Source organism: Chrysemys picta, chromosome 7, assembly GCF_011386835.1.
Source record: "Chrysemys picta bellii isolate R12L10 chromosome 7, ASM1138683v2, whole genome shotgun sequence".
NCBI classification, from domain to species: domain Eukaryota; kingdom Metazoa; phylum Chordata; order Testudines; family Emydidae; genus Chrysemys; species Chrysemys picta.
In genome coordinates, this window is record NC_088797.1 from 116,647,299 (window position 1) to 116,672,617 (window position 25,319).

The 25,319-nt window shown below is 41.7% G+C and overlaps 1 protein-coding gene across 6 annotated transcripts in view; it reads left to right on the plus strand.

The window, feature by feature from the left end:
• ABLIM1 (actin binding LIM protein 1) overlaps positions 1-25,319 on the plus strand; it is a 314,331-nt gene that overhangs the window by 4,971 nt on the left and 284,041 nt on the right. The window contains exon 1 of one of the 6 annotated variants that reach the window (XM_065552419.1): positions 13,558-13,580. The exons of the other annotated variants lie outside the window; for them this stretch is intronic. Coding sequence (XP_065408491.1) covers position 13,580 — 1 coding nt within the window. The 5' untranslated portion in view covers positions 13,558-13,579. Of the gene's footprint in view, positions 1-13,557; positions 13,581-25,319 lie in introns of those variants that run through there. 6 annotated transcript variants of the gene reach the window in all.

Here is a 25,319-nt window from a genome sequence, read left to right on the forward strand (position 1 = left end):
TGGGTTTTTTAATGGTGGATTTAGTTAGGCTAGAGGAAAAACGTGTGACAGCTGTGCAGTTCTATCTGTTTGCTTTCCCATGGCCAAATAATGCAGATATTTTACCAACCTTTCAAAAAAGATTCCAAGAGGGTCAGCATGAGCCATTTTCAGCCCCAAAGGTAGCTTGTTCAAAAAGAGGAATACACTAAAACCACACTTGATCATTAGCTATGTCTCCTTAACGAGTGTAGCATCACAACAAAAGTAACTAAGGGTACGTCTATACTTACTTCCTGGTCCGGATGTAATCGATCGATCTTCTGGGATCGATTTATCGCGTCTTGTCTAGATGCGATAAATCGATCCCAGATCGATCCCGGAAGTGCTTGCCGTCGACACCGGTACTCCAGCTCAGCGAGAGGAGTACGCGGCATCGACGGGGGAGCCTGCCTGCAGTGTCTGGACCCGCGGTAAGTTCGGACTAAGGTACTTCGAATTCAGCTACGTTATTAACGTGGCTGAATTTGCGTACCTTAGTCCGAAGTGGGGGGTTAGTGGGGACCAGGCCTAAATGTTGATAGAACCTGATAAGTGATATAGAAGCATTTTCAACTGGTTGTACTATGTCATGGGAATGGGTGTTACACAGAACACAGTTATGCTGGTTAGCCTAGTACTCCATAATCCATGAGTGAAGTAATGGAATTGCTCAGTTTGAAATAACAAGCAATGTAATATAAAATGTATTTACATATTTGATTTAATGACATGCCAATAGAGCACTTTCCCCTGGAATTATTTTTTCCTTGGGTCTCAGAGCCAGGGTTAGAACCTGGGAATTCCTAGCTGCTGGGCCTGTCCTGAGACCACTAGACTACACTCTTATAAACTAATAATTGAATTTCCCCGCTAGGGGAATGAGATGAAGTAAGGCATAACTTACTCTGTTGTTCCTCTCAAGTATCATGTATTATTTTATATATGCATGCTGCACATCACTTGCTTCTTCTTTCCAGTACATGTGGATTTCTGCTGAAGTAAACACTGAAGATCTTTTGGTGAAAAATGGAAACATGAAAGTGCTGACTCCTATTTACAATAAAAACGAATGTTTATTCTCATTTTCTCAAGCTTCAAGACCAGCTCTATCAGCTGCAAACAAGCGTGTATATGTACTTGTATATGTGCATGTACATCTCTGCCCCAATATAACGCGACCCGATATAACACGAATTTGGATATAACGCGGTAAAGCAGCGCTTCGGGGGCGGGGGCTGCGCGCTCTTGCAGATCAAGGCAAGTTCAATATAACGCGGTTTCACCTATAACACGGTAAGATTTTTTGGCTCCCGAGGACAGTGTTATATCGGGGTAGAGGTGTATATACATAGGGCTTCTGCTGACATCACTTTGATTGATGTACATGCTGACCTGCACAAACCTAGTTGCTGGGCTTTCCACAGACTCTTTTCTTCTGCGTTTGTCATTGTCTCAACAGTATTGCACATGCCTAGTACTGAATCAGCCGTCCAGCAGGTGTAATGTGGTCTTCCACCCCCTTTTCTAATCTCGACTGCAGTGTCTTTCTGTCCGTTTTCTCTCCAGCCTAATCACAGCCATCTCTGATAGACATCGCTCTTGAAGTAATGCATGGCTTAACCATTGATTGACTGTCATTTACATCGAATCCTGAGGCTGGGAAACGCTGTGTGTGGTGATGGGAAAAGTATACAATTCAAGAATGATGGAACGTATGAAATATACTCCCAAATCCAGTGCTTAAAGTGGAGGGTGAAAAAAATTGGAGGGTCTGTTCTAATCTGGGAGCAGCATCTTTGTAAGAGATGGTTGAAAGTGCATACCTCAGTGACCCAGCTTGATTTGTAAATTTTGTTTTTGCTGGGTCTGTGATCTCTTGCAGCCCCCCACCTTCCACCACACATACTTTAAGCACTTCCCAAATTAAAATAATTTCTAATAAATGATCTGTTCTCTGCAAGAGGAATGGCAATCAAATTCTGAAGCGGGGAGTTGCTGATGTTACCCACATTGTGCCATGAATCTGATGGAGAAACAAAGTGGATCTGCTCAAGACCGGTTGAGAGATGGGGTTGAGTGTCTCACTTCAAATTCCCTCCATTTTCCCTCCCCTGCTCCCCAGTTTACAGCCTCCCATTCTCAAGGTATCCCTCATACCCACCATCCTCTGGTGAAGAGGAATAGACTGGACTTGTCAGAGCCCCACTTCTGTTAATCAGTTGAGGCCCTTGGAGGGGTTGCCGTTGAGTCATACAAAGCATTCCTTCCTCGCTGGCTCCCAATATCTGATAATATAGTCTCCAGAGCACCCTCAGCCTCTGCAAGCTGAGGGAGTGAGAGCATCCAACTAAAAACGGCACCTGAGTCTCCCAGAGTGCTAATACTAAGCCATCAGTTTAAAGAATAATAATAGTTTATGCCTTGCCCGTGTAGGGCACACAGGAGTATGGAAGGTGCAAGCTCCTTTCCTTCAGTCCCCTCCCTTGTTCTCCCAAGGCAGGGGTGGCCATCCATGGTTGCAGTGCCTCCCCTTAGTTGCTAGCCCCTGGGTGTTGCCCATGCCTCTCAGACTTCCCACATAAGGCAGAGAGGAGATGGGGCCCTCTTCCTTTCTTCCTCCTCCATGGAGCAGAGAGCAAGCTGCACCCTCCTCCGGGGTGGTGTGGCAGTTGCACCGTCCCGTGCTCTGGAAGCTCTGGGAGATACGTCCTAGTGCCTCTCCTGGGACCATGCCGCTCTGCTGTGCCCTGACACAGACTTGGGCCTTACTGGCCCAGCCTGACCCTGAGCATTTTTAGACCACTTTATATCTTCAGAGTGCTTCACAAACATCAGCTTTATAATGAGCTCCTGAGATGGGTTATTTTATTTAATTAATAAAAACTAGTTAGAATTTTGAGGAGCTGATAGCAATTTTGAAGGCAAAGGTGAGACACCCAGGTCCTCCAAGCTGAATTAAATCTGCATGTTCTTTTGAGTAAGCACGCTGCTGAAAAGATTTTAGGGGGACTTGATATCTCAGGAGATATGGATCCCTTGAAGTTCATTGTTCCAGTTCACATTCAGCTCAAGTTGGCTGTGTGTTTGTCGATGTGGAATGTCAGTCTTTGTCCAATTCCTAGTGGACCAGGGTCCATGTTAGTGAACAAAAGGACTTTAGTTTCCTGTGGTGTCAGTCTGGCACTTCCCATGAGCTGGATGGCCCTAGGTAGACCTTGGGGTGATTCCAGCCTCAAAGTGTCTCAGTGTTTTATGTTCATTAACCTGACAGATATATACACAAATGGTTTAAGCTGCATTTTTACAGCGTATCTTGCTCTAGAAGTATAAGTTATAGAATCATAGAAATCATAAATGGAAAAGTCCTGTTACGTTATTTGGTCCATCTCCTTGCCTCTTCAGGAGAGTTCCTTAATGTATATTTTAGGGCAGTCTTTCTCAAACTGGGGTCTGAGGACCCCTGGAGGTCTGCGAATGTAGTCCAGGAGGTCCAGGGGGTCCGCTGATCAACTCCTCCCCCTCCCTCCCACCTCTGGGGAACAGCTGTTCAGCGGTGTGCAGGGGCTGCTGGGAGGGAGGAGCGGGGACGGTCCGCGCTTGGGGGAGGGGGCAGAAAGACGAGGGGTGGGGCCAGGCCTTGGGGGAAGGGCTGGAGTGGGCGTGAGGTCTTGGGCTGAGCAGGCGGCGGGTGTGTGTGTGAAAATTTTTAAAATCAAAATGGGGGTCCTCGGGTTGCTAAAGTTTGAGAACCGCTGTTTTAAGGCATTTGTCTAGTCTAGATTCAAATGCTCCAGGTGATGGGTTTCCACCACTTTCTGATCTATTAGACTTTAAAATTAATATTTCTCTTGGGTTGCTCTTTTGTTTAGCCTCCCACCCCTTCAGATTGATTGCACGTTCTTTTGAGATTAATGAAAATTAGTCCCAAATGAATGGAAAAAATGGTATAGAGGCAAATGGCAACAATAAGAGGAAGCTGGGACAATGAAGTAAAATCTATTTTAGATGCACAGCCTTGAATAGATTCGCACACAAGGAAAATAAGAATCAGCTTATGGATGGAAAGGCAGGCAAAATTGCTTTTAGAAGTTGAGTGAAAAATACCAAAAGCTAGCATGTGGTTTGCAGTCTCTGAAATCAGTCTTCCTGGGATTTGTCTTCTCAGTTGTTTTGCTTGTAATAGATTTGAAATGAATGAACACTTCATTTTGAATCATATCTGTAAATAATTGAAAATGGAAACCAGTTCTCCTGAATTCTCATAATTTCTTAATTGCCCCTTAGTTATGCAGTTTGAAGGCAGAAACTCATAATGGAAGGCAGAGTTGTGTTTCTAAAATCCTGGGACCAGTTCTTGGTGCTTAATATTTTATCATTTTGTGTGTTTTAGCTGGGATGTCTTTCCAGGCAGCTGAACATCATAGTTAAAAACCAAACCAAACCACCCATCCTGTAGCAAATACTATATTAATATTACAGTCAGTTGTAAAGTATTTAACAATTATTGTTGCATGCTTTAAAGAAGGAATTTGCTCATCCTTAGATGATTTAGTGCAATTAAAGGGCCCAGTTCTGCAAACTCCATTGAACATTGTGTTTACTATGGTGAACAGTCCCATTTGCTTGAATAAGGAACTAAGTATTTTGTAGGATTAGGTGTAAAGATTGTACCAAATGGATGAAATACAGTAATGCATTCCTACCACTACACACTGGGACCCCTGTTTTATCCCTTCACCCGTCAGAAGCTAGATATCCCAGATTTCTAGAGTAATGCCATTGGACCAGTTTGCGTTCAATATTAATCACATGACCTTAGAGTCATGTAGCTTCACTACAACTACAAGAGATCATATGCATTCTGCCTTTGCTCGAATTATGTACACTTTTTTTTTTTTTTGAGGCCTGCACTTTAAGTAGAGGATCTATTGACATGAATGTAAAAAAGACTGAAGTGCTAATGTACCATAGCCTTTGTGAGATTGCTATGCTTCTACCACTAGAAGGAGGGGTGGTGCAATCTCCCTTCTGTATTTGTATTGTTGCTATAGGAGATGGGCTGTAGGGATATCTGTACTGTACAACTGTGATTCACTGAGGAGGTATTGCTGTAGGAAATACAGAAAATAGTATTTCAGCAGACGATAAAGGCACAGGAAAACTAGACAAACGTTTTCAGTTCCCATTTCAAGGAAGGTAGAGAGAAACAAACTAGTGAGGTTTTGATTCATCAAAGAATTTAAACATGTGCTTAACTCTCATTGGAGTCAATTAGATTTAAGCACATGCTTAAAACATTCTGCCAAATCAGGGCCTGAGTGAATAATGTTAATCTGTAGTGAGAACATTCTTTATTAACTAAACAGTATATTGGAGTGCATGCCACCTTTTTTCATGCCAACTCTTGTAGAGTTTCTTTTGTTTCATACTCTTGAACTTTTCCCTGATATCACACTGGCATACCATTTAAAAGTGATCCTTCTTTAGAGTATGTCAAAGGACGTGAGTGGTTTTAATCACAATATGCACAACAGTCAGTAGGAAAACTTGCTCTCTGATTATATGATAAGGAGTTTAATGTTGCTGCTTTCTTACAGATGAAGAAAAAGAACCCGCTTGCAAAAATCACAGGCAAATGACACTATATAGCCATAAAACTGGATACTTTTTAATTCAAGGTGGTGAACTAATGTCAATGTCTCCAATATATTGGTGATGTTTATTACTTACTTTTCTATAGTTGGGACCCTACTTTCATGATTTTAAGTATGTCATCATTTTGATTTCTTCCAGTGGGAGTTCTGTATGAATAAGGATTGTGGGATTTGGCTCAATTAAAGGACTCTGCTATAATTACTGTTACGGTGAAGCTGATTTTTGTTGCCATCATATCAGGCTGTTACATAGCTTCAGTGATCAAGACAGAAGTCAGCAAACCCACTGTTCAAACTGCGGTTTTCCTTTAACTAGTGAGGAAAGGTTCCACTCTATTTTTGGCATTGAAAAGTCTAGGAGCAGTCTCCAGCCATGTTAGAAAAAGAGCTGAATCCTGATTAACTGTCAAACGCTGCAGTGGAGGAGAAATCTAAGCTAGTGCTGTGAAAAGTTTGCTTACAGGAACTCTTATTCTTTCCAGGTCTTCTTGCACAGAAGATGTAAAAGAGCATATGCCAAACTATTTACTTCAACACTGTTAGTTTTGCACTTTGGTTAGTTAGCTTCAGAGGAACTCCTGATAAGTGTAAGGTCTCCGCAGTGTGAGTAAGATTCATAGAACTGGGGCGCAAAGAAAGGCATTTTAGGGCCTGCCACTTCTCCATTGAAGGCAATGATACATGATCCTGTTGAGTTCAGTAGGAGCATGATTGGATCCATCTTCAATAAGATAATATGTAAAATGAAGGTTACTTGACTCTAGACGTATGAAAATACTTAGCGGATTGAGAGGAATGAAAGCGAGAGGGAGAAAAACCCTTCCGGCCTTGGTTATGTGGAAGGAAAACAGTGAAGTTTGCTTCCCTGATTGGTCCACCAGAACTCCAGATGTACTGTACGAACCTTCATAGTCAATTGTTGATGAGTGATCCAGAGGATGCTCATCTATTACAGCCCCAGCCAGAATCTGTCTCCTCTTTTGCTCAAGCTTTAGAGACTCATGTTTACAGCTGTGGAGATCCCTGGCTTGATTCCTGGTGTGTCAACCAAAATGGTGGCTGTCACAGATGTCTCTTGTAAATCTAAATAATTAAAGGCAACAATCTCCTTACAGTTAGATTGAGTGTGGATGGGAATCCAGCCAAACACACTTCAAATAATAATGTTTTCATGCCTGTTAAAGAAATCTGATGTACTGTTGAAGTGTTGATGGCTACAGGGCTATCTTGACTCCTTTATTCCAGTTCTTCGGCCATATGCATGTGTGAAAGTGAAATGTTAGCATGTGTGACTGTGTTCAGACACTTGTTCTCTCCTGGGAGAAGCATTGGCAAAATATTTAGGTCCACTTTTTGTATTCAGAATGTAATTTTACAGTGTTTGTAGGAAAGCAACACTTGCATTTGGACATGAATATACCTGGAGGTCTGGTAAAAGAAGAGAGAGGATTGAAGAATGTAAGTGGAAGATGAACTGGAGCTTAGCAATATGTGAAATCAAATTGGTTTTGTTTTCTTTAATTTAAAATAATCCAAGCAGTAGAATTACTATCCCCAATAAAATAAATCTGTAATTTTCTCTGCTGTTTTTTAACAATGAATAGAAGTATAACACTGATTGGACCTCATTGAAATTGTGCTCAGTTTGACCTCTTGTCATATTGTCACCTGTTACTTATTTTTGTTAATATTCCTCTCATGAGTAAAAATACAGGCATTCAGTGCAGATTAGAGGTTTTGTGTGTGTGTGTGAGTGAGGGAGACGGGGAACAGTGTGAGGTGGGGAGGGAAGAGTTCTTTTTTGCTACAGAATAGTTTTCTTTTTTATTGAAATTGGAATTTAAACAAGACAAGCTATTTTTAAAAAAAAAGTTACATGTAAAATATATATTCTGAGAAGACAAGAAGAAGAATAAGTAACATGGTTATTCAAAGCTGAATATTTATAGTGGTTCGGACATCTGAGACAATCCAGAACTGCTGGGGTTTTGATCTCTGAAGAAGAGTTATAAAACTTCAGTCATAGTTGAATTGACAGATGCTAAGAACAAAACAACAAAAAACAAAAATAGACTCATAGACTCATAGACTTTAAGGTCAGAAGGGACCATTATGATCATCTGGTCTGACCCCCTGCATGCTGCAGGCCACAAAACCGTCCCTACCCTTTCCTTGACTCTGCTGATGAAGTCCCCAAATCCTGTGTCTTAGTGACTTCAATTGGCAGAGAACCCTCCTGCTAGAGATCCCTGCCCCATGCTGCGGAGGAAGGCGAAAAACCTCCAGGGCCTCAGCCAATCTACCCTGGAGGAAAATTCCTTCCCGACCCCAAATATGGCGATCAGTAAGACCCCGAGCATGTAGGCAAGAGTCTCCAGCCTAACCCTTGTTAGCCATTATACTGTTTGCCTACCATTGCTTGGTATTCCTCAGCTAATATGTTTTACCATTAAACCATTCCCTCCATAAACTTGTCTAACTTAATCTTAAAACCAGGCAGGTCCCTCGCCCCCACCGTTTCCCTCGGAAGGCCATTCCAATATTTCACCCCTCTGACGGTCAGAAACCTTCGTCTAATTTCAAGCCTAAACTTCCCCACGGCCAGTTTATATCCATTTGTTCTTGTGTCCACATTAGTACTAAGCTGGAATAATTCCTCTCCCTCCCTTGTATTTATCCCTCTGATATATTTAAAGAGAGCAAATGTGCCCTATTTTGTTCCTAAAATACTGGATAAAGCTAGAATAATTGAGAAAAGAATTTGATTAGGATTTAGGGACCTCTGTAACATGAACTGAAGTAACCTCAGTCCAAAAATGTTGAAACATTTTTTTCTCTTTTCTATTACCAGCTGTTTTGATATTTGAGCTAAACAAGAGAGGATGTATTATGTATGTATACATGATACACAATAGGAGTTTCACGTCTTAGACCCATAAACTTTCTGGATAAATAGATTATATATTCCTGCAAAAAATAGGCTTAAATTTTTAAAAAAAGCTTATCTGGCATGTTAGCCTTTCTATCTGTCTGATAATGGCGTGTTAAAATTATAAGTAATTAATATCAGTTAATTTACTTTAGCTGCCATAATAGCATTATAATATTTCTTTACACTGATACAGTGTAGTTATGAGAATTTTAATGACGATGTCATTTATTGTAGAGTAGCTGTGACATTTTTGTCTTTCCTCAAACAAAACAGTTCTGATCACACCTTTATTTTTAAAACTTTATTATTTCTGGAGAGGAAGAGCAGGAGATCAGTAATGCAAAACATTATCAACTCGTTTAATTTTTAAAATAATCCAGCACAGTCAAGAATCTTGTCTGATATTTCTGGGCCAATTCTGTTCTGAGTTCCACCGGGGTCAATCTAGCGTAACTATGCTGGCTTTGATGGAGTTATTCTAAATTATCACTGCTTTAACTCAAAAGAGACTTTGGCCTTACCTCTGTAAGATAGATGCACAAAGTTAATATTGATCTAACTTTCACAGTAGCAACTGGAGAGTGATGATTTATTTGCACAGTTTCTATTTTTAAAACTAGAGCTGGGTGAAATTTTTCAGTGGAAAAAAATATATGAATTTATAAATTCAGATTGGTTTAGCTAAATTGTTCATCCTGAAAAAAAAAATTCCAAAAGTTATAACATTTTCAAAATGAAACACTCCAATCTTCTGACTTTTTTGTTTTGGAATTTCCCTTCAATTTTATTTAAAAAATGCAAAAACATTAAAAAAAATCTTCACAGAATCTAAACAAATCATTTTTTGACCCTAAACAAATTATTTTTCAACTTATTGATTCACTGGAATAGTTTGTTTTCGGGTCAACTCAACTACTTGTTTCTTCACAAATGCCAGCAAACCAAAACCCCAAAAAACAAAAAACAAAAAAAACCCCACCTACCTCCAAAACTAAAAAAACCCGAACTGTTGTTCACACAGCTATTTTAAAACTAAAAGAAGCACATAAGTAAAAAGCCTCTTTCTGGTGATAGTTTGAGATTTTCAAAAATGCCACAGTGACTTCAAGAGCGCAAGTCCTGCTAACTTTCAGTGGCCGCTTTCGTGCTTTTGAAGTTCCCACTGTTTAAACAGTTAAAACAGCCAAAAAGTTGGCATCACATAGTGGTCAATGTTAGATTTCACTGTGGAGAACTGGAGTGGAAAGAGAAGGATCTCCTGTGTGTTTTCCTTATGTTATGCTCACATAGTAACTCATCCTTACTTACCTTCTAAGCACCTAGATAGTGTGATGATGAATGTTTAGAAATATCCAGGGAGATCTACCTGGGAGGAAGGTTGTGAGGGTAAATTAATGTTTCTGCAGATCTCTGCAGTGTAAAGCACTATAAACATGTGTTGTTCTGTCCTTTTTTCTATCTAGTACTATAAAGTATGCAGACAGAGCTGAAATTTCCTTTGATAAGACCTGGTCTGTGTTTTGGATGATAAATCCCATTGAATTTGTCATGTTGAAGGTTTGAGAGGCTGTGTGACTTGTTGGAAAAGCAACCCCCTAGAGACAGCTTTTGCAGATGCTAGAAGTTCACATTTTTCCTTTCTGCAAGACAAAAAAAGACCAAACAAACCAGTGCAGAAAGATGCATTTTATGCTCAGTGCATTAGTCCCACTCCATAGTTATCAGAAGCAAAAAGACTTTGTCCCCTAAGGGGGTTTATGAATTCCATCCATCTTGCTATTTATGATGCTCTGGAAGTATTTTTAGAAAACATTAGCAATGGTGCCGAAGGGGACTCTGTATATGGACCAATTCACTAGGCAGCAGGCTGAAACTAAAAAGCAGGAATTACAGCGAAGTAGTAACAACAAAAATTCCAAATCTTTTGTTGATTATATATAGATAGACTCCAGTTATTATAGAAAATAATTGAAGAATGATAAACATGGGGAAGAAGATTTATGTGTTGACTGCAAACATTTGAAAGATGGGTGAAGAAATCTTAAACTTATTCTCTGAGCTTCTGAGAATGAGAGATGTCTGTGTACACGTGAGAGACTAGCGGTAGAGAATTCATGGAATGGAGTCCAGAGGAGAAACCTATGTGTATATCTGAAACTTTCCACCAAATGTACAGGGCTTTGCATACTTTGACTAGGGTGACCAGATGTTCCGATTTTATAGGGACAGTCCCGATTTTGGGGGCTTTTTCTTATATAGGCACCTATTACCCCTCACCCCCGTCCCGATTTTTTACGCTTGCTATCTGGCCACCCTAACTTTGACAATAGTGGGTCTGATTCTGATCTCCCTTACACTGCTTTAAATGGGAAGTAACGTGTGTGTGTGTGTATCTGGATACCTGAGAGCAGTGAGAGAATGAGCAAGTAAGAGAAGGCTCTGAAGCAAAGTGAGGAGGGAAGGCATGTGAGAGTCCTTTTGGAAGCAGAAACCTCTAGAGACACAACCAGAATTGGTGTTGAATACAGAGAAGCTGCTCTGAAATGAGAGAGACAGGACTGGGGAGTATTTTGATAAGGACCAATGTATCTAGCGAAACATGCTGTAAGTCTCTGCTTTAAAAAGAAAGTTAAATTGTGTGTGGATTGGTTTTGTTTTTTGTGTGTTGGCTTTTTTTTTTTTTTTTATGCCTCGAGATGTGTAATGATCTGTTCTGTTGCATTCTGGAATAACTTCTCTTAGGAATCCTTGTAATGGCTTTAGGAAAAGAAATCTACTAATTTGTAAGTTTTGGGGAGGAAATGATTAAATCAGAATAAGATTGAGTGGCTCCAGTGCTCATGGGTGTACTTCAATGCTAAGCAACACAATCTGTGCCACTGCAGAAAAACTGAATGAAAATGTCACTGCTGAATGCATGGTGAATTCCTCTTTCATAATGCTTTCTTTGCACCTCAAATCGAGTGCCAAAAAGGAATATTAAGACTTTTGTAATGAGATCTATTAGATTTTCAAAGGGGAACAGTATAAGCCCTGTCACTTGGGACATTTTAAAACTAGTCACCAGGAAGCAAATAGAAATCATACTGCAAGGGACAGTCCTTCATTGGCTCACAAGGAATGGATTCGATGATCTTCTGACTGGATGATCTCCATCTCTAACATCCATGATAAGCCCAAAAATGCAGCTAGAATCTGATTTTTTTTTTTTTTTTGGTCATACAGTAGTTTTTCTTTTCTGCACAATATAGTGAGCTCTAGTAAATGGAAGATAATGTGATAAATCAGCATGAATAATCAGAACTGGATAACCCACCATTACCATCACTGCTGCTTTAATGCTAAAATGATGATTGCACATGACTTTATTAACCACTTCAGACTTAACAGGTATATTCCTAAAATGTTTTTCTTCACTCCTGCTATGCAGCTCCATTTTCCCAGTGTGTCTTGAGGGTCTAATTCTTGGACATAGAAGTTGCATAGAAATGCATCATGTGGCAAATGTATCATTGACAGATACTTAACTGTCTCTTAGAGTTTTCTTTTACTTCCAGCAGTGCTAATGTCTGACATCTGTGGAAGTAGAGTGCACAGACACCAAGAGGAGAGGATGCGTGCACGTTTAAAATACATGTTAACATGTCAGGTTGGACTTTCTGTAAGTGAGGATCCTCACTGATTTTTCTATTCTATACTCAAGAAATGATATGCAGCGTGGAATGGAATAACTGATGGCTACTAAAGTCTATTAATCTTCATTTCCCTCTTTGTCCAACAATTAGACTCCTGTAATGTGAGGCAACTTGATACGAAGGCTTGAATGCAGATGCATCCACGATTGTCTAGAGCTAATGTTTGTGTGTTCAATAAGCACGTCACTCTAAATATCAATATTGTATCAATATCCGTATCAACATTGCAGAAGTTCAGAATCATTTTCTTTCTTCTGCTTCTCTTCCTGGGATGGGATGTACAAACCCCGCTCTCGGCCTGAAGGGGTTAAAAGGACAATATGAGGCCCAGGTAGCCCTGCCCCTCTGAACCCACGGAGCATGCTCCAGCTGGAGAGGAAGGTTAAAAGGGAGCAGCAGAGCTCAGTCAGAAGGGGGAAGACAGACTTGCCCTGATGGGTCCTGGTCAAGGGTGCTGAAGAAGCCTCCCTGTGGGACATTGGAGTGCATGCTGAGCCCAGTTGGGGCTGATGGTTTAGTTGGCTTTTCTTTTTCTTTAGTTACCTTATATTGGTCTTGGAGCCGTGGCAGAGACACAGTGGTAGGAAGGGACCCAGGGAGGCCTCCGAGAGCACTTCAGGGTGCCGGGCACTGTTGAATCTCATAGAGCCTGGGGTCAGAGCCTGCTGGGGCAGGAAGGCCTGGGCTCCCATACCAACGCTCCTGCTTCCGGTGAGACATATGCCCCATTCCAGTCTCACTCCCCCTCTGAGAAGAAGAGGGCAAGGACATTGCAAGTTGAGGGGAAGCTAAACCCATCCTCTGGTGAGAAACTGGACAGAAAGGCCTTCCTGCTGGGAGGTGATATACCTGGCCCTCTGAGGGCTTTATTGCACTTCCTTTAGGAAACTGAAGCTAAAAGCCTTCCTAAATAAAATATTTTCCTTTGTCATATCTGCTTCGCGCTACAATCAATAGCTGTATGTTGGAGACACCAGAGCATAGTAGTGTAGAATACCGGAGGTCCGACAGACACAGCAATTTGGTCGTTCCTGCTCTAAGCACTTGAGAAAATAATTAGCAGGCCTTTTATTTCTTATAGAAAATCTAACGTATTTCTTGACTGAAGAATGACCAGTTGGAAGTATGCATCCGAAGAAGTGGGCTGTAGTCCACGAAAGCTTATGCTCTAATAAATTTGTTAGTCTCTAAGGTGCCACAAGTCCTCCTGTTCTTCTTTCAGTTGGAAGTGACAGTAATGGGCAGAGAATACATTGAGGACAAATGGTCTTTCTGCAAGTAACAGAGCTCTCTGAAAATGAGCTGTGCCATAATGGCTGAATTCTGCTACATTGGTGTAAATGTAGAGTAACTCCACTCAGGCCAAATCCAGAGAGCTGAAGTTGGACTTGTTAGTTTTAGGGTAATAATTTGAAGAACTGTGGGAGTTGGAATGGTGTGATAATTTCTAACGTGCTGTGCAGTTAGAGATAATGGTTCAACTACTCTGTTCGAACTTTTATTTTGCAGACTTTCCTTAAAATCTGTTAGTTTGCTGTATATGTGTTCATTGGCGCAGTGAGGGCCCCAACTAATTTGTGTGTGATTTTTATATAACATTTTAATGAGCAATAAATGTATATGGTTATTAGTTGCATTTATAGATTCACAAACTACACAGATCAAATATGCTTTAAGGGATGCAGGAAAAGCAATGTTACCCACAGGAGAAAAGTGCTGTGTATCCAAGTCCTTCCCAGAGATAGTTAAGAATTCCCCATTTACAAATAATTAATCAGTGGCACAGCGGAGTTCAGTGGCTAACTTATAGTTACAGCTCAACTTAGTGCCCTAGATGAGAGTAGAACCAGCTGTCTTGATACCCACTCATGTGAATTATCTAGCAGACCATGCTACATCTTCTCAGATGGTCATACACATTCTGGAACATAGGTTTGAATCTCTTCGCTATTTCTAGAGCAAGGTGACCGTTGTATGCAAGTTCTCACATATGATTTACACAGGAGGGTGAGACAGAACTGGGAATTGAACCCACATCTCATGAATTCAGTTCAGTGCCTTAACCAAAAGACCAGCCTTCCTCCCTCTGGATAACATGGGACAAATTCTCCTCTGAATGTCACTCTGGAGTAGCTCTATTGATTGCATTGAAGTCTGCTCCTTTTGCAGCACTGAGGGCCTTACTGTCAATTTGCCAGTAACCTGAGGATTCCTACTAATTTGTCCATGTATTATGTAGGGATTTTAATCAGCTACTGCATGATGAGGTTGGCTGCAGTTGATCACAGTTTCTGGATTCTCACTGCTATAACTGAGAGCAAGATTTGGCCCTGTATCTCCAGGTTTTATGCAGATGAAAAATCCATAAATCAGCCAGTAACACCGCAGCCTTCTGCCTTTCAGTGATTTTTTGGAAAATAACCTCTGCTTTCAATGTGCTTCTGCAGGCTGACGAGAGCCATAAAGTTATTCAGTTACTTTATTCCCTATTTTCATTGCCTTTGAGCCCATTGGAGTGAGTTCCAAAAGAGCAATGCAGCTTGTAGAATCGCTGTGATGTATTGAGCTGAATTCAGGTTACCCCCAGCTTCTTTTTTCTTTCTTTTTTTTAAGCAGAGGTTTGGCAATGGCTGAATTCTAATTTATCTGACATTTGGCCATCTGGAGTTGAGCAGGGCTTTAGTCATATACCTTAATTGTGTGTGTAAAATGGAGCACCATGGGAAGGAGGGGCAAAATTAATCTCTGATGTAAATCTAGTGAAATCAGTGGAGTTACACTGGGGTAGAATTGGGGTTTTCAAATATCAATTTGCTGTACAGATTATTGGAGAAATCCTATCTTGGTTTCTCAGCTATAAGGTAGCCCTGTGGAACAATGATGGGGCATTCTGTGTAATTTACGAGTAAAGTGAATGCAAATAGAAGTTTGGAAAGACTGCCTGGTGTTTTGTTTGGATTGATCTGGTATTTGTCTGAAACTGGCTAAGTCATTGCCAGTGCTACATTGTCTGAAAGCTGAGCCATCTGCAGTTAGAAGGAGTAAATTGCAATCACTGAGACCCCTGCAGAAAAACCCACAGGGGGAGGTCGGTGTGGAGTCTTGCACTTAGGACGGAAGAATCCCATGCACTGCTACAGACTAGGGACCGAATGGCTAGGTAGCAGTTCTGCAGAAAAGGACCTAGGGGTCACAGTGGAAGAGAAGCTGGATATGAGTCAACAGTGTGCTCTTGTTGCCAAGAAGGCTAACGGCATTTTGGGCTGTATAAGTAGGGGCATTGCCAGCAGATCGAGGAACGTGATCGTTCCCCTTTATTCGACATTGGTGAGGCCTCATCTGGAGTACTGTGTCCAGTTTTGGGCCCCACACTACAAGAAGGATGTGGAAAAATTGGAAAGAGTCCAGCGGAGGGCAACAAAAATGATTAGGGGTCTGGAGCACGTGACTTATGAGAAGAGGCTGAGGGAACTGGGATTGTTTAGTCTCCAGAAGAGAAGAATGAGGGGGGATTTGATAGCAGCCTTCAACTACCTGAAGGGGGGTTCCAAAGAGGATGGAGCTCGGCTGTTCTCAGTGGTGGCAGATGACAGAACAAGGAGCAATGGTCTCAAGTTGCAGTGGGGGAGGTCCAGGTTGGATATTAGGAAACACTATTTCACTAGGAGGGTGGTGAAGCACTGGAATGCGTTACCTAGGGAGGTGGTGGAGTCTCCTTCCTTGGAGGTTTTTAAGGCCTGGCTTGACAAAGCCCTGGCTGGGATGATTTAGTTGGGAATTGGTCCTGCTTTGAGCAGGGGGTTGGACTAGATGACCTCTTGAGGTCCCTTCCAACCCTGATATTCTATGGTTCTATGATTCTATGAACTCGGGGAATCTCCTAGAGGTACAAAGTAGGGTGACCACCTTTTCAAAATGCAAAAACAGGACACATTCAGGAGCCCTACCCTCTCCATGGGACAGAGCGGCACTGCAGGGAATCTGGAACAAATGCTGTCCTGGAGTCATTCAGCCCGGGAGCGGGACTTGACATGTACATTTTGGGACTGTCCCATTGGAGCCATACTGCCACAGCTTTCCCACCAGGGAGTCCGTATTGGAGATGACTCCCCAACATGGCAGAAACATTGTACAAAAGCAAATTCAGCCTTGTTTTAATTCTGGGCAGAGTTACTGCTCATTGCGGGTGCGGTGGAATGGTGTGTGTTGATTCTTGGACTCCCAAAGGCTATAGGGTGTGGTGTTGTGGAGGCAGCTGACAAACTCCCATGAGAAATGGGTGTTCTGCTTGCTCAGTGGAATCTGAGGTTACAGCGTCTTCCAGGATCCAGGCCTAAATGCAGAGCACACATTAGCCCTTGTGAGGCCTCCCCATTCCGACAGCTGTGTAGCCTAGTTCCCTTCTGTGGCTTCCTTAGCAGTCCACAACAAGTCTCTGCACCGTCCACGGCAAAGGCAGCACTGTGTACATCTAAGGCATCATGTACATGATGCTTTTATCTGCACCAGAGGAGTGTAAATTTTACTCTACACAAGCATGTTGCATGCTAACAGGCCTGTATGGACCCTCCTGGTGTGCTAAAAGTTCCCCAGTCCGTGCTAACACAGTACAGTTTGAAACAGAACAACATTAATGTGCACTAGGGAACTTTTAATATATGCAAGTAGGGTGCACTTGGGCAGTTAGTGTACATCACACGAGCATAGACTAAAATTTGCATTCCTCTGGTGTGGACTAAAGCACTGCGTAGATGAGCCCTCAGTCTGTAATCTCACTGCTTTGAAAGAGGTTGTATTCCTCCCTCTTTAAACTACTTTCACAGAGGATCCTGTGCCCTCGGCTCCAAACATTGTGACTCAGGCCATCCCCATCTGCTACAGTGTGTTGCTTTTGTGACTCCTCCCCTCATCTATCAACTGGCCCTAGGAATAGTCTCAGGTAGGGAAGAGAGAGAGACTGGCATATCTACACTGCAAAGGTAAGACGAAATAACTAAAGGTGTGAAGTTAAAGCACATAAATTAAAGTGCTTTAAACCACTGTGTGGACACTCTCATTCAGAAGTAAAGTGTATTTAGTACACTGTAACTTAGTTCCCTTAACTTGCAGTTTAAACAGGAGTTTAATGTGCTTTAACTTCACACCCTCAGTTACTTTGTCTTAACTTTCCTGAGGCCTGCTTTGCACCTAACAATGAGATCGACCTAGCTGCATCGCTCAGGACTGGGCTGGTAAGGAGAAACTTCGAAGATAATAGGGTAAATTAGGCCAGTGTTTAGCCAGCAAAGTTGTTATTACTGGTGGTGATGGGTGAGCCAGGAAGAGCACAGCTTGAGTCTCCAACTCAAGACAGAGTTTGAAGGGATGGTAGTTCGAAAACTCTCTTGTTACTTGTAACAGACCCAGTTCCAACTGCAAATTGATAGATAAATATGGAACCCAGCATTTTTATGAAGCAAACCTCTCTCTAGCCAAGAACTAGAAAATAAAATGAGCACACAGGGAAAAGGGAGTGCTTTACTTTGGACGCATTTATTTAGAAGGCAAAGACAAGTTTTCAACGTTTTGTCTAAAAAATAAGCGGGCAATTTTACAGAGCTCCTTTTCGGAGTAGAATGGCACTTTAAGAGCAGAGCATTTTCTCCTTATTTTAGTTCTGAGGCAATAGCTGATATATCACAAAACCCAAAGAGCAAACGGAAGGAACAACCCGTCGGTGGTGTATTTTTGAGGTTATGCTGTACTTTGTGGAAATGTTGCCATGTCCTCCTTTATTAAAGGGTTAACCCCACTTGATTTACTTTTCTATCACTTCCCCTGAGGTCAGTGCACTTCCAGGTTACAGGTCTAATGAGGCAGCACAGTTTTCTCTCCTCTAAAACCAATGTAAATAGAGAACATCCAGGAGCCTTCATTGCCTAAGTGTTGCTAGCGCAATGATCTATTGGCAGCTAACATTTGAAACTTGAAGCTAAAAACAATTCAGCAGATGGGGTTTGAAGGTCATCCAAACATGACTTCAGACCTGCTTGATTCTGCTCTCTGGTGTATCATTGGTATACAGCTTACGACTGTGGCTAGGTTTTTATTATCTATCAATTCCCCCCCCCTCAGTTGATTGCCTTGTGCTCTGATGGAAGATGAGGGGAAGGTGAGGGGAAGAAATTTACAGTGTTTCTCTTGCCAGCTTATTTTTTTAGACAAAAAGCTGGAAACTTGTCTTTGCCTTCTAAATAAATGCGTCCAAAGTAGAGCACACCCTTTTCTCTATGTGCTCACTGTATTTTCTAGTAGTTCTTAGCTAGAGAGAGGTTTGCTTCATAAAGATGCTGTGGCAGATTGTCTTTCCATCTTTTCAGAAAGCAGGGACGCTAAGCTGTGCTGACTGGGCTACCAAATGGCAGCTTTTAAGGAAGCAAAAGCCTGGATTTATAATGCAGTACTGTTCATTAGTACCTGTGTACCTCAGTGCAAAGAGTCTAGCAATATGTTTGCATTAAGGGTGTAATTCACCCCTTTGCACAGGGTTAGCCCAAGGGCTACGTATCACTTAAATCCCACTTAAGCCTTATTCTGAGCATTGCTAAACACACTGATAAATATAACCTGCTATATATGGCCCCATTTTAAAAAATTATACAGTTTTTCAATGAGGTGAAATGCAATCACTTTAGCCAGTTGTGCCCTGACATTGCATACAGTGGTAGCCTCTACAATCATTGAAGTTTGGAATGTCATTAGGAGAGAATTGTTTCAGAAATGAAATCCCAAAGGCTTATGGGATCGTTCTGTACATAGAACCTTTGAAGTTTTTTCCGAATGATTAGTCATTACACAGCTGTGCAAGAACTAGGGAAAATGGAATTATTCCTACTGTAAATAAATAAATCCTTTAGTCTGGATGGGTCATTTTTGGGCCAAACGCTAATGCTATTATCAGAATGAGTAACATTTCACTGTCTGAGGAGTCCCACTGATTTCAGTGGAATCTAGTATTTAAGATACTAGTCAACATGACTAATAGCGTCAGAATTAGTCCCTTTATGCCTGAACAGCCAGACGTGGGCATATCATCTTGTGCTGAGCATTTTGAAGTGGATAATCTGCATGCTAATCTGTCATTGTAACCTGAGGTTTCTGAAATGGCTGCTGACTTGTTCCTTTGTGAATTCCTATGTAACATATTTTGTTTCTAGGCAACTTCAGAGAGTCCAATTTTGCAGTATCACAATGTCATATTTTTATTTTTATTTTTCTTCACTGAAACAATATATAACTGTTTCACTTCAGAGGCTTAATGCCTGAAAAATTTAAATAACAGACATTAGTCACATTGCTTAATGTGCTCTTGGAGGGCACTTAGATACTACGGTGATGAGTGCGGTATAAGAACCTGTGTAGAACAGAAAAGAGAACTTGTTTTTTGTGAAGAAGGTTTAGTTTAATGAGGTTCTCCCTCACCTCATTTCTTCCTTCCCACTTCTTCCAGTTGGTGTAGCTGCCCACTGATTTCTAGTCTGTTTCAAAATGTATCTATTTCTCCTCTGAATGGACTTTAAAGATGCCCAGAAAATAACAAGGTGACTCCACTGAAACAGCAGTACTTGCCAAATGCCCTTACTCACCAGGTTAAGATTAGCATTAAGCATATTAAATAGCCGGAAAGGTACCATTTTAGTTGGTTGTATTTTTAGGTCTCCTGAAGTTGCAGTGGTCCTGTTCTTACTTCAGGTAATTCAATAACAATGCACCATGCTGTGAAGTAATAGCTTCCATGGAGCTCTGTTGGAGTATGAAGAAGGCTGGGGGTCATATAAATGATTTTTATGGGGAAAAATAATGTTGTCATTTGAATTATTGTTGTGCCGAGGAACCACTGTCATGTGCTAGGTGCTGTACAAATACAAAGAAAAGGTGGAGCGAGAGGCTTCCTTGCCGCAAGGAATTTACAATCTAAGTACAAGTCATGAGACAACAGATGGATAACTGTCAAAGTGGGGGAGTGCAAGGAAACAATGAGACAACATCAGTCATCATGTTAGGAAGTGGTGTGTGCACACCAGTAGTGTAACGGCTGTCAATTTTTTTTATAGGCATCATGCCAAAGGAGAGTTTTGAGCAGGACTTTAAAGGGGCTTTGTGGATGTTTACTGGGAGTGCCTCAAGCATGAGTTGCAGCAAGGGAGAGAGCACAAAAGTACTTGTTTGAAAATGACTCTTGGAAATTGAGCTGAAAAACACCTGACCATGCCTAGGCTGATGGCTGCATTGATTCTGCAGCATGATGCATGTTAGGCCATCAGGTAGAGTGGGAGCCAGATGACTTTGTGTTTGGGGGACTTGATTTGTGATGAGTGGAAATTCTGTGGTCGACTTTCAGTCTTGGAGACCCGGGGGTTCAAAATCTGAAACTCTAAAACAGGAGGGTGACACACACAGGACACAGAGCCATTGGGGATGCATCGCAGGCTGTCAAAGCTGTGGGAGAGAAGACTCTAGGGGAGTAATTAGGTGCTGAGTTCCTAAACCATAGGATGTGAATGAGGGATGTATAGAGCAGTTGGAGATAAGGCCTATGAAGGATCAGAGCTGTGCAGGGCCTTGGAGGAATTTGAAGTGGAAGGAAACTGGAATTCAGAAAAGGGATCCCAGGTCAGATCCACACAGCCAGTGAGTGAGGAAGATAATTTTATAGCAGCAGGAAGAATAGATTTGTGGGAAGTGATGGAGTCAAGGAGGTGGATTCAGTAGTTGAGGTGATTGGGGCCAGGGTTTTAGTTGAGGAATGGAGCAGAAGGGATGAATTTTGAGAGACTGCTAGGGCAGAACTGGCAAGATTTGGTAACAGCATGGCTGTTGGGGAGACAAGGTGAATGAGTATTGATGTGCTTTATAGCCAATACTACAGCCACTCACCTGCAAGAATTACAGATCTGAAAGAGGTGGGGGGCAGGGGAGACACTTCACTTTTTAGGTTTCAGCTATGGACTTTTCGCCTATGATCTTGTTACTTAAATGAAGGAAATGGCGAAAAGCTGTACATTGAACCCAGCCACAATGAAACACAGCTGTAAGAAAAATGCAGTCTTAGTTCCAAGGGTTCTTTCTTCTGGGGTGTTCTATGAGCCCAGCGAAGTACCTGGAGCTTTGGCTGCCTCTCCACACATTTTAGTCAGGAGTCAGAAGATAAGGAGTGCTCAAGCACTCAGAGAACCAACAAGCAGATTCTGAAGTGGTGTTGAAAGTTGCAGGGGATTTAATAGTTAACACTCATTCTATTCATCCCTGATTCCCACTGGAAGGTCCTCTGAGTTAATTATGAGTCCCAAGGATGCTATCTTGGCAAACACAGCTGCAGCACTGCTGCCACTTCAGTGTAATTAATCATCCAGGCTGAATCAGAGGAGAAGGTTCCTTTCTTTGCCCTCATTACAAATAGCAGTAGAAAAATGGAAATGCCTTCTGGCCAAAAAAACCCCCTTTCTGAGCCACATCAGTATGTGCGATCCTAATATTAATGTGCATAGTTTTGTATTTGTTCATATTTTGTGAGGGGGGTGTGTGCTTCCCCCACCAAAAAAAGAATGATAAAATACCCCAAACTCTGCAAAAGTGGCACGTCTTCATACTGACTTTTATCATTTAACAGGTGCAGGGGCTAGATCACTAGATTAGGGGTAAACTGAAAATGTCTGCAGTGGCTTTTGCAGCAAACTGCATTGTGTTTGTTTCAGGCATGGCTTTGGGGGCAGCTTGCATGCTCTACTGATGTCACTTTCCATGTACCTTTCCTTGCTTTTCCCAGTACTGCTCACTGATCAACTTGAACCAATGCAAGCCATTGCTTAAATAGAAGGCTGGTAACACTTCTGGGCCAGAGCTGCAGTGGGTGTAAATTGGATTTCAAAGGAGCGAAGCCAGTTTACACCAGCTGATGACCTGGATCAGTTGATCAATAGAAATACGTACATAATTTGTCTTCTGAAGAACAATCTGCAATGGCGTTTGGGCCCCAGTTCAGCAAAGTCTGAGGTTTAAAGCCAATGGGACTACTCGTGTACTTAAATTTAGGCACAGGTTTAAATGCTTTACTAAACTGGGGCCAGTGTTTGTCTCTGGATTTGATGCTGAACCTGACAGGGAGCAGTAGTATTCCTTTCCCACAGTGATGATGTGTGTGTGCAGACAGAGTAAAACATGAAATGCCCATATCTAATCTATTTCACACATCCCTTATGCCAGCATGTTTAGGGCAAATGGAATTTTTCTCTAGCCTGTTGCAGGTAAGGAGGGGTTAATTTGGAGCAACAGAATTAATCTAATTGCAGTAAAAACATCCACAGGGCGTTTGTGCAGTGTGCAAATGCAGCGAATATAAATTCATAATAATAAGCTTATGATCCTGCAAACCTTATCGGTGTTCTTAATTCCATTATTTCCGTGGGACTCCTAGGTAAGATAGGACTGCTTGTGTCAGTACAGCTTTACAAGGTCAGGGCCCTCCTGTGCCGTGAGTATGTCTCTAAGGCTATGTCTACACTCAGAGCTAGGAGTGCGATTTCCGCTGCTCACGTACACATACTTGCACTAGCTCAGTGATAGGTAGCGCAAGCAGAAATAGTAGTGTAGCTGCGGTAGCACGGGCAGCAGCGGCACGGCTTAGCCATGCTGAGTACAAACCAGCCTGAACCCTGTGGGTACCTATTGGGCATGACTAAGCTGTACTACTGCTGCTATTGCTACTGTCCATGGTAGTGACTGTACTGCTATCTCTACTCATGCTAGCTCTCTTTGAGTTACCGTCTGAGCTGGGAATCACCCTCCCCACCCCATCTCATAGTGTAGACATAGCCTAAAGTACCTTGTCCAACATCAGTGTTTTAAGAGGACACCATCAACATGGTTATCTAAAAAAAATATTGCCCATCCTTGGTAGAGGTTTAATTTAGAAGGTTTATAATGAGCTGCACATTTGGAGGTGGGTCATTCTGCTTTTGCATTTTGCAACCAGTTTTGCTACTTTCAATAATTTAAACTTTCCCCTGGACTGGTAAAAAACCAAACCTGTATACTACTGCCTGCATTCGAAGGGGGCATGAGTGGGGTTAGGCAAGGAGCATGTGCAGCATGAGCATGTGGGAGCGATTGCACCCACCCATGAGAAGAGAGAGTATTGTGTAAAATGTGACAACACGGTGTGGAACTTGGTCTCCCTTTAGTGGCAGGACCACGTTTAGGTTACATCTTCACTGCAGAGTTCACTTGAGTTATCAACACTCTACTTAACCCTCTTAAGTTAGTCTAGCTCAAATGAGAGCGGCTAAACTGCAAAATAACACTCTTGAGCTGTGCAGCTTGGATTAGCAACTGACGAGTTGTGCTGCAGGCCAGCGGACTTGGGTTAAAAACACCACCACACTCAAAGTAAGGGGTTTTGAGTGTGGACGGGACTTGACTTACAAGCAGCATTTGAGTTATAACTCAAATTAACTCTGCATTGAGGACAAGCCTGTAGAGATTTGAGTTTGCTTCTGCCTCCAAAATAAGGGACCTACTCTTTCAACCCCTGCAGTAGAGGTTCCTATGTTTAGATTCTAAGATCTTGAATTCACTCCCCACAGATGACCTAACTGGAGGCATCACTACACTTAGGGAATGTTCTTATTTAGTTACAGTATCAAGCCAGAAACTTTTTGCAATTCTTGTTTTGTGTGGTTCTCTCCTACAATTTTCTATATTTTTCTAACTAATTTTCATACTTGCACCTCAGAGTCCAGAAGGTAAGACCTCCAGAAGAGACCACTGGCAAGGTGAAGCTTTGCTCTAATAGCACTGTCAGTGTAATTTTAAAATATTGAATATATAGAGAACTGTGAGCACATCAGATAAGTGTGCTGAAAAAAATTGGTGATTTTCCTTGAAATGCAATTTGATGCACCTATATATAGTGAGTCCGGTTAAAGGAGACATGCTATTTTTCAGGGAGTACTATCACATCAGAGGCACTCACTGGGATTAATTGTATTTAGGAGAAGGATTGTGAAAAAGATCCTTGGTATCCTTTGTAGATATTTGTAAGTCTGTCCACTGCAGCCCAATACATAGAAAATCAATTTTGAAAATCCTATTTTTAATGAGTTTCTTTACTAACTTTATCCAGATTTGAGACCTGAAGTGATGCTTCACCTTTAAGTGTGCTTAGCTGTAATGTCTTCACCATGATTTATAAAAGAAATTAGAATTAAGAGATTTATAACTCCAGTGTTACAGATTTTTTCCATAAAAACTCAAAGCTGAAATTGATGCATTACAGTCACAGGCTATTTAAAGTCCATGGATGGTACCATAGCCACAAATCAAGATAATTTCTTAGCGTAATTATTGAGGCAGGCAGGGTTTTAAATTTGTTTAGCCTCTAGCACACAGGGTAGAGGAAGCTGATTTTATATTAATTGAAAGCAAGTTGGTGTGCATTGCACTAAGCCACACATTGTCCTTCAAATTTGAATCGTGGATGGTTGCACGGGGAGGATTTAGACAGAGGTAAATGAACCTGAGTTTAAAATACTCACAGCGATTTCTTTCTGCTCGACTGTAAACTTCAAACTTTTTACACCACCACCACCACCACCAAAACAGCTTCTAGCAATGTATGCTTCTTGGCATTCTGGGAAATGGGATGACCCTTAGCCTGCTAAGGTTATGACAATACCATTTTGGACACCAAAACAGCTGCTGGACCCTACAGGTATCACTATGAATCCTTACATGATGGGAGTTGGATGACTTGTCTCAATAAACTCTGTTTTTATCTACAGTTGGGCAAAATCTTTTGGACAAATTATTCACTGAAAAATGCAATTTTGGTTGACCTGAAGCTTTGCAAATTTCACACAAATTTACTGAATAGTTTCAGCCAGAAACTTTTTTTGGGGTGAAGGGTGTTAGTTTCACAGAACGGAAGGAGGGAGTCCCACCCACCTTATAGTTTTTAGCCCAGTGGTTAGGGCATTCGCC